Source organism: Chondrus crispus, genomic scaffold, assembly GCF_000350225.1.
Source record: "Chondrus crispus Stackhouse genomic scaffold, scaffold_430, whole genome shotgun sequence".
NCBI classification, from domain to species: domain Eukaryota; phylum Rhodophyta; class Florideophyceae; order Gigartinales; family Gigartinaceae; genus Chondrus; species Chondrus crispus.
Genome location: NW_005179350.1, coordinates 3,992 through 13,621, shown reverse-complemented (window position 1 = coordinate 13,621; position 9,630 = coordinate 3,992). Strand labels below are relative to the sequence as shown.

Sequence of the window (9,630 nt, the reverse complement as noted above, 5' to 3'; positions counted from 1 at the left end):
AGTACTGCAGCACGAAGAGCAGCAGAGACTTCTGAGCAGCGCGAACAGCGTCTCCGTCGAAACGGGGAGAGAGACAGGGCGCGCAGAGTCCGTCGAGCACCGACAGAGGGTACCAGAGAGTCTCCAGAGCGCCAAGCAGCAGCGGAAGGTACCAGTGCCTCGAATCAAGCATCTATGCAACGCCCGCTACAGGTTGAGAGCACTCCTGATCGATAACTCGATTGGAGTCCTCTCGTGTCTCAATGAAACAGACAAGAGCTGACGCAACGACCCCCCTTCGAGATGCACGGCGCGAAGCAGATCGCATTGAAACACGAGGCGCTAGAGCGGAAGAAAATTCCCCCCTCCGAGATGCACGGCGCGAAGCGGATCGCATTACGAAACGAGGCGCCAGAGCAGAGGAATGTACTACTATTCGTGAGGCGCGGCGAGACCTTGACCGTCTCTCCATCCAACGAGCAAGGGATGCACAAGACACACCCACTCGGAATGCGCGGCAAAGATCCGACGGCCAGGCTCGAAGTGCCTCTCGAAAGCTCTTCCCCCCACTACCCGAGTACTCGCCTTCGTACCGCGATCTCGGCATGATCCGTGTTGAGTGTTCGCACTGCAAAGCTCTGCATTTCGTCCAAGAACGCACCGTGAGCAGCCCTGCCGCAAGGCCCATCTGTTCCACATGCTGTGGGAAGGGGAAGCTGTCATTGCCCCTTCTCCCCGACCCGCCAGCTCTTCTGCGCTCTCTTCTCATCGATGATAATCCAAGGGCCCGCCGCTTCCGTAACAACATTCGAGCATACAATGCAGCGCTGTCTATGGCATCCGTGGTCGCCAAATGGGAGAACAGACGGCCCGGTCCTTCCAATTTTAACCCCACAATGACGATGCAGGGCGGCATGTACCATTACATGGGTCCTATGATGCCATCCGAGGGGCGGCGGCCTTGCTTTGCTTCTGTTTACAGTCACGACACTGACTACGCCACTCAGACGCGCACAGGGCTTGGAACCTCTAGACGACTGGAAGAGGCACTTATGACGCAACTGACGCATATGCTGCACGAATGCAACCCCTACGTGCAGACGTTTCTGTGTATGCGAGAATGGGCTCAATTTCCTCACAACAACACTCCAGCCACGTACCAGATGGTCATCCATGCCGACCGCAGGCCAAGTCATGAGCACGTGCGCCGGCACAATGGTCCCAAAGCTTCTGAAGTGGCCGCATTGATCCCTAGAAATGAAGACGGAGAGATTGGGCGAAGAGATATCGTCGTGCGCAGGCAAGGGACTCTGAACAGTAACGGGAACGAAGTGCTGGATCCGATTTCAGTCAGTCATCGCGCATTGGATCCATTGAGTTACGTGCTTTTGTTCCCGAACGGTATAGATGGATGGTATCCAGAGCTTCGATTCTCCAGTGTTCAAGACAGCAGACGTACCAAGATTACTCCGATGATGTACTACGGATGGCATTTGTTTGAAAGAGCAGGCGAGTTCAGCACAATCTTGCACGCAGCACGACTCATTCAGCAATACTTGGTTGACCAGTTCTGCAAAGTGGAGTCAGAAACTTTCTTATCTCCGCCACAACCAGACAAAACTTCGAGCCGCCGACTACACCTCACTGCGAGACAGCCTAGGAGACTCCGGTCGTGCTGAAGATGAAGCCGACGCCGTGCGTGCGGGACGACTGTTCATTCTCCCTTCCACGTACATTGGAGGTGACCGCTATATGAGGCAGCAGATGCACGACATCATTGCTATATCGAACCAAATTGGCCACCCGGACATCTTCCTCACCATGACATGCAATTCAAGCTGGCCGGAGATCACAAGAGCCCTACTGCCGAACCAAACGCCTCAGGACAGACCGGATCTGTGCGCACGTGTGTTTCGTCTCAAAATGAAAGATCTCATGTCCTTGGTCATCAACGAGGAAGTATTCGGAACCGTTTTTGCCCATGTACGAGTCATCGAGTTTCAGAAACGCGGTCTTCCCCACGCTCACGTTGTATTTTTCCTAGATGAAGTCTCCAAGAATGATCTGCGTACTCCCGAAAACGTCGACCGCATTATCTCTGCCGAGATCCCGTCTGCCCAAGATCCAGAACTCCAAGAGGTCGTGCTCAAGCATATGATTCAGAATCCATGTGGAGAACACAATCCAACAGCCGTGTGCATGGGCGAGCGGTACTGCAGGAAAGGGTTTCCAAAATCGTTCAAACACGAAACCAGCCAGTCCGACAGTGAGTACTACATCACGTACCGAAGAAGGGCAACCTCTGCAGGTGGCGTCTCGATCGAGCGACCCTCCTGTATTGGCCGACGACAGCAACCCGTCGTGTTCGACAACTCCTGGGTCGTTTCCAACAGTACTGTGCTTCTACGATCATTCGCTTGCCATTTCAATGTGGAACTCTGCTTGTCACGCGTTGGCGGAATCAAGTACCTCTTCAAGTATGTGTGCAAGGGACAAGACTGAGTGATCATGGAAATGACTGCCGAGAACGAGCGCTACGACGAGATCTCCAACTTCCAAGATGCCAGATACGTTTCCGCATCGGAGGCCGCATGGAGGTTATTCTCCTTTGACATTGTAGACCGCAATCCTCCAGTAGTCAGGCTTGCAGTGCATCTGCCCAACCACCACACGGTGTACTTTGAGGAAGGACGAGAGCAGGAGGCGGCGCTTCGACCAGCAACAGGCACGAAGCTGACCGAGTGGTTTAAAGCCAACGAGAAGTACCCAAGCGCGAGGCATATTCGGTACCACCAGTTTCCAAGGTACTTTACGTGAAAGACACGCACCAAGTCATGGAGTCCAAGAGCAACCCTGCGAAGACGGAACGCCAGCAGCGAAGAGGAAGCCTACGATTTCAGTGGTACAGGTGCCAACGTAGTCGGTCGAATCTACACTGTCAGTCCGAGAGAGGGTGAGCGCTACTTTCTTCGCCATCTCCTCACACAAGTGCCAGGGGCAACATCCTTCAATAACTTGCGAAATATCGACGGCGAGCAGGGCACCAGCTTCTGACAAGACTGCTTACGACTCGGATTGCTGGCCGACGATGCCGAGTGGAAGCACGCAATCCGAGATTCATTCCGGTCAAGCTTCGTTCCTCTTTCTCATCTGTTTGCTACGATTCTAGCACACTGCCAGCCTTCGGATCCTCTCTCGCTGTGGAACGACCATCTGGACATGTTTCTCACCGATATTCGCAATCGTGCACGCGGACAACGCATTCGAAGACAGCAGCTTCGCAATGATCACCACGCCACATCTTACGTGCTTCGAGAGGTACAGGAGGCCCTGCAGACCGTGCGTTCCGACTGGACACACGCAAACTTCGGACTCCCACTGCCCGATGACAGCCTGCACGCTTTGGAACAGCAAAACGAGATCGAGACCCCCGAAGCACGAGCGCAGCAGTGGGAAGAGCGACTACAGACGTCTTGACGCTGTTGAACACAAATCAACGCCATTCCTTTGACGAAATAGTGGGCTCTATGCTTCCAGGCATATCCGTCTCTGCATTGCTTCAGGGATCCTCCAGCGCCGTTGCGGGACCTTCTGTGCCGATACGAAGTGGTCGTCTCTTCGTTGTCGATGCTCCTGGCGGAACAGGCAAAACAATCGTGCTCGACGCCATTCAGGACTTCCTTCGTACCCGCCGTAAGCAATTTATCGCTGTCGCTACGTCTGCTTTTGCTGCTGTGTTGCTCGACGGTGGACGCACCGCTCATTCCGTGTTCAAGATTCCCATTCCTGTATCTGCCGAAAGCACGTGCAGCTTCTCCGCAAACTCTGATACTGGCCGTACACTGCAACAAGTCGATCTTATCATATGGGACGAGATCGTCATGTGCCATCGACATTGCATTGAGACTTTCGATCGCTCCCTTCGCGACTTGATGCAAACCGACCGGCCCTTCGGAGGAAAGTTCCTCGTGCTCGCTGGAGACTTTAGACAAATCCTTCCCGTCCTCCCGGGCGGGTCCAGAGGTCAAATCGTGAGCGCGTGCGTCAAGGCTTCCCTGCTGTGTTGAGAGTGCCGATTCCTGCGCCTTACCGAGAACATGCGCCTTGCTGCTTTCCGAACGGACCCTGCAGCAGATGTGGAGGCTCTCAACTTTCCAGAGTTCCTCCTCAGCGTCGGGGAAGGCAGACTTCAAGGCGAACAGCGCCCGGAATGGATCCCACTACCGCAATCCGTTGCGTTCGAGCACACTATCCGCAATTTTTGCGTCAAGGTCTTCCAAGGGATTCGAGACAATCACGCAGACCCTGCCTGGCTCACCAAGCGCGTTATACTCACCACAAAGAACAAGCCGCTCGAGGAAGTCAACGAGGTCATCGGCAACGTGATTTCGGGACCGTATCGAACGTATTTAAGCGCAAACAAGGTCGAGAACGAAAACACAAACGCGCTGATCTATCCCACAGAAATGCTCACCACCTTGACGGCCGGGTCTGCTCTACCAGACCACAAGCTCAAGCTCAAGAAAGGCTTCATCGTCATGCTTCTCCGCAATCTCGATCCCGCTACCGGTCACGTCAACGGCGCACGATATGTAATCGAGAACATGACCAACAACCTTCTCTTTCTACGCGTTATCGCCGGGTCTCACGAAGGCAACCGACTCTGCCTTCTTCGAATGCCCTGCGGACCGGGCGACGACAACTTTCCCATCCCTGGCTTTACCCGAACCCAGTTCCCCATTCGGACGTGCTTCGCCCTTACAACGAACAAAGCGCAAGGCCGATCCCTCGGTGGCCGCATTGGTCTCGACCTACGAGATCACTGCTTCTCGCACGGTCAACTCTATGTCGCCTTATCGAGGACTACTCACCCAAGCAACGTCACTATTCTCACTCGAGAGTCCGATGAAACAACGCGAAACGTAGTGTACCTCCAGGTCCTTCAGCAGTCATCAAAAAAGTAAACGCCATTATCTCTACATCTAACTATTGCCACCCTTCCCCACCATTGGTCCTCTACGCGGACTTGGCTCGGCGCGCGAAGCGCGCACGGAGCCCACTTGTAATTCCAAAAAGAAGTTCTCTAAAACTATTGGTACGCGTCGAGATGTAAGGTTATGATTGTGTGCAAAAGTCGCCAACGAGTGATTCCATAGCGGTTCTATCGACCCATTTCTGAATGGAGTCATCCCTGTCAAGCGCCTGGTGCAAGTGAAAGGATGTACATTGGAGTAATGATAAATTCTGTGTACAGCATTTTCCCTATATGAAATCTCATGAGATTTTGGAATTTGCGCCCAGCTTTTGCAACTCGAGAATTTCTTCATCACATTTCTCCCTCGCTTTATGACCAATACCGTTCTATCATTGAGCTTTTTGCATTCTTTTTTGAATTTTATACAACTTGTTTTGTTAGAATCGCTCAACAACCGACAAACTGTTTGATCTACCACATGAATAGATGTTTTGCGCGGAGGATGACGATTTGTTCTTTTACGACATCTATCAAGTAGCTACCTCCAGCATACTGAACGGCGCAAAAAGAAGGAAGGGAGCATTAGATACATGATGACTGCCTCGAAGCGCTCTTCAGCTGTTATTGATGTGCTCGAATAGCATCTATACATCTACTGAACATAATCACTCTGGATGTAACGGTGCTATTGTTACAGTACCATGACCTACAACTTGTAGGTCCGTGCTGCTGAGTACCGTAGATGGGCGCACAATAAAACAGATGACGCTATTTAAACAGCACCTTCGACTTTTATTTGGAGATATAGTGCCTTTTTTCCGTATCTCTCTTCTTATCCGGAAAGGGCCTCCCCTCACCCAATGTCTTCATACTTCCAATGAGCATTGTGCCATGCTGTTCAAAAGGTCCTGTTCTCATAAGGTACCTAAGGACGGGCGACCTATCAATCTGCTGAAGATTATAGCTTCTTCTGCTCTTGCATCCTCTAATTCACCACCACTGCCATTTCCATTTTCTTTCTCATTTCGACACTTATGCTCTTGGTCAGACAGCTATGGCGACAGTGCTGTCGATCATCGCCTGGCGACAGGTCTCGCAATCGCGAGCAAATATAAATATGCGGGGTGCTGTTGTACATTCATACACTTCGCACGACGACTGAACTTGATCCTATACTTCTCATCATGGAGCGGTCATTGGATGATATATTCCATGTACCTCGATGTCGCTTCTCAGCCCGATATATCCAAGGCGCCGTCGCTTCATCTTCACTAGCTAAATGCATTCAGTATGATAAAAGTTAGGCTTTATTACTGCACTTTGCGAAGCACTGAGAATGCAATCCTGCCTTTCGGATTTATAAGGGTGGTCCAGAAGTGGAAGCATACAAAGCGCATGTATGCAAGTATCTCAGCGGACAGTTAGATTCACCGGTCGCTGCTCTGGGTTTCTCGATTTAACTGTGATCCCTAGATTACGACGCACAAACACCACATGGTGAAAACGTTCCAAGTACTCTGGATTTATATTGTCACACCAAGGCCAGGATTTGCACAGCGAGTTTGTGGCGTGAAATATGCGCTCCCGCTCCTCGGATCGCCTTTCACTAATTCTTACACAAGCTTGCTCGTATCGTTTCGCATTTTCCGTGAAGGGTTCTGCGACGCGTTTGTAGAACGCACAATTTGTTATGCTATTCCATGATGAAATCATTTTATGTATGTTCTTGTTGTTGGCAGTACAGGTGAGTACCGCATGTGCGTGGATCCAAATTAAAGGGAGTGTGGGGGTCCAGACGAAATCGAGATGGAATTTCTTATCCAACCACGACGTCGAAAGCGGCGCTTGGAAGAAAAAACCGCATCTCTGTCACATTTTGATGTAAACTGTAAACCCGATGTTGTGCTTGCCGAATGCCACCATGCGATAGGAAGCCAATACTGAGCCATCCCTTTCATTGCGTTGCGATGAAGGCCAGTTTTATGAACTAGACTTTCATTGCAGGATACTTCGTCTTGACATTAGCCGGCAATCATATTTGTTTCGTTCTCCTGTACGACAAAGGGCCTCGGTGGCTGCGGGTCGCCCGGTATAAGCGCCTTGGGATCCACCACGAAGACCGCATACGCGGCCTGCGACGTCCACACAGTTCTGTTCTCCTCTGGATTCCCGCGGTCCATAATTTGCACAGGTCCTAGCGACAACGACCCTGCCCTGAAAGCAATGCAAGGGATCTGTACAGTCGTTTCCTGCCCCGAAGCAATATGCCCGACCACGAGCACCGTCCTCAAAGCGAGCAAATCCATCTGAGCATCTTCCTCCTGCTGGACGCACACCGCGGCCGACACGAGGTCGTCTGCCGTCTGATTAAGAATCGTGACGGAAACGGACAATCTGTCGCCCACATTACATACAGGCGGGCCCGAAAAAGCAACAAGCACGTCCTCGATCAACGCCGGCGGCCGCCAATGCACGCACGTCCAGCGTACGGCGACATTCCCGCGCCGGCCCGTGGCCAGCACCCCGCCGCTAGAAAGCTCGCGATGGAATGCTTCGTCCGCGTCCGCGTCTGCGTCGGCTGGAGCAGCCACAATGGCGGACAGCTTGGGGACGCAGTTCCATGCGACGGCGACGGAGGTCTCCAAACAAGTGCCGTGCTTGAGCTTGAACGCCGTCTCCTCTGGCTGCGACCTGTTCTCCTTGGCTGCGGCCTCCTTATGCAGTAACGCGGGCTCGGCCGCGTTGCGCCCCTTCTGGACGACCTTGTAAACAAAATTGAAGACCTCTCTCGGCCCGAGCGGAACGGCGCGCTGCTGCCGGTGGTTGAATGACGGGATAAACAAACCGTAGTCGTCGCCAGAGTTGGTGGTAGCGCTGTCGCCGCGCCAAAGCTGCGCCGCGTTGTACGACGAGAGCTCGGCGGAAAGGTCGTCGTCGTCGTCGTCAGCGGGGTCGTTGGAGGTGAACATCGGGACGAACTCGTACCGGTCATTCAGCGGCATGGCAATCTCAACGGGCGCAGGGAGCTCTTGGCGCGACCCTGGCGCGGGGCTTGTGAGGCTCGGGTCAACGACGACATGGGAGCGGTTGACGTTGATGTACGGCGGAACGATGGAGAGCAGGGTGTCGGCGGTAGCGTTCTTAGCGGTGATGCAAACGAAGGCGGTGTCGGTCTCGTCCGGCACGGGGACGTGGAAGCAGGCGATCTCGAGCGGCTGGTTGACGAGCACCGGGCGGGACGCGTGCAGCGCGACGGGCTTGGCGAAGAGGCGGCTGGCGCGGTCGATGGTGGCCCACACGGGGGAGTTGCGGGCCGAGTGAGCGGGGTGGCGGTGGGTGAGGTGGGCGTAAACGTGCTGCGGGCCGGAGACGGGGAGCGGGGGGATGAGGTGGGAGGTCTGCGGAGGCGTGCGGACGAGGACCCACAGGCCCTTGCACAGGCGCGGGGCGGGGTGCGCGGGGGCGGGGTGCGCGGGGGAGGCGAGCTGCCAGGACGACTCGCGCAGCAGCGGGAGCGGGCAGAGGCGGGCGGCGGCGCGCGTGGGGCCGAGCGTGACAGAGACGTCGGCGAGGGCGGGGAGCGAGGCGGAGAGCGTGGCGGTCGGGGTCGGCGGCGTGAGCGTGACCAGGACGAAGAGGGTGGCGCCGATGTTGGTCTCGGTCAGAGGGGGGGAAAGGTCGGTCGCCGCGTGAAGGGTTTGCGCGTCGGCGTCCAGCGGCGAGGATGGGAGGGGCGGGAACTGCACGGCTAGGGCGCAGTCGGAGAGGGAGAGGCGCGTGGAGGACGACATCGGGTGGATGACGTGGGGGGGATGGAAGGGGATGGTTGTTTTTTTTGGATTGGGTTTATTATAGTTTGCATATCGATTATTGCTTGCATTGCGTAGTGTACGGTAGACGGTAGGTCTCGAAGTGGACTTGGACTTTAGAAGGAGCAGGTGTTTGTTGGTAGCGCATGACTTGGACTTTAGAAGGAGTAGCTCTTTGCTGGTAGCGCACGAAGCGGCTTTCACGGAATGCCCTACGAAGAATGTCTTTGTTGAACGCTTCGACTGCCCCATTATTGTCTACTCGTCCGAATTCCAGGCTGCAGCATGGAGTACAGTCGTAGGGTTGATCCTACAACAGGCAACAGCAAATGCAATCTTCACTTTGCGATAAAACTCGCAAAAAGCTGACCTTCTTCCTCTTCAACATCAACTTCTTCAACATCAACTTCTTCAAATCCTTCCTTCTTTTATTCCCCTTTCGTCTCTGATCATACAGTTGTCCACGTGTCCACGTACGCACGAAATTGAAAACCCCTCCCTCTCACTTGCCGCCGCCAACTTCCCGCAACTACGCCTCCTCCGTCTCGCTTGCTTCTCCCTCCTTCCCATCCGCCACTTCTATGCCGCGATCCTCGCTGACATGTCCTCCAAATCCTCTGTCATCCATCCCAAGCCCTTTCTCGCCTCGCTCACAGGCAAGCCCGTCATTGTTAAGCTCAAGTGGGGCCTCGAATATCGAGGTGCGTTGTCTACCCGTCCGCTTCCTCCACTTCGTCTCTTCGCCCAATCCGCAACATCCACCCCGCCCCCCCCCGACCCTCCCCCCATATCACCAAATGACACGTGTAAATTACTCAGATTTTGGGGTTCTGGGGACGAAAGTGGACTTTTGGAGGGTTATGCAAA

The 9,630-nt window shown here is 54.1% G+C and overlaps 3 protein-coding genes; 2 read left to right on the top strand and 1 right to left on the bottom strand.

Moving 5' to 3' along the window:
- The first annotated feature begins 584 nt into the window (after positions 1-584).
- On the top strand, positions 585-4,943 carry CHC_T00008572001 (ATP dependant DNA helicase). The gene is made up of 8 exons (XM_005718943.1): positions 585-1,456; positions 1,563-2,376; positions 2,524-2,792; positions 2,853-2,967; positions 3,082-3,428; positions 3,587-4,041; positions 4,111-4,151; positions 4,251-4,943. The coding sequence occupies exons 1-8, from the start codon at positions 585-587 to the stop codon at positions 4,941-4,943; spliced, it is 3,606 nt and encodes a 1,201-aa protein (XP_005719000.1).
- A 1,710-nt stretch (positions 4,944-6,653) lies between these two features.
- On the bottom strand, positions 6,654-7,923 carry CHC_T00001289001 (hypothetical protein). XM_005718942.1 is given in 2 exon segments: positions 6,654-6,975; positions 6,976-7,923. The coding sequence occupies 1 exon segment, from the start codon at positions 7,921-7,923 to the stop codon at positions 6,976-6,978; it is 948 nt and encodes a 315-aa protein (XP_005718999.1). The 3' UTR covers positions 6,654-6,975.
- Positions 7,924-9,364: 1,441 nt separating this feature from the next.
- CHC_T00010251001 (Sm protein, snRNP core protein, SmF) overlaps positions 9,365-9,630 on the top strand; it is a 654-nt gene continuing 388 nt past the window's right edge. The window contains exon 1 of the mRNA XM_005718941.1: positions 9,365-9,464. Coding sequence (XP_005718998.1) covers positions 9,365-9,464 — 100 coding nt within the window. The remainder of the gene's footprint in view (positions 9,465-9,630) is intronic.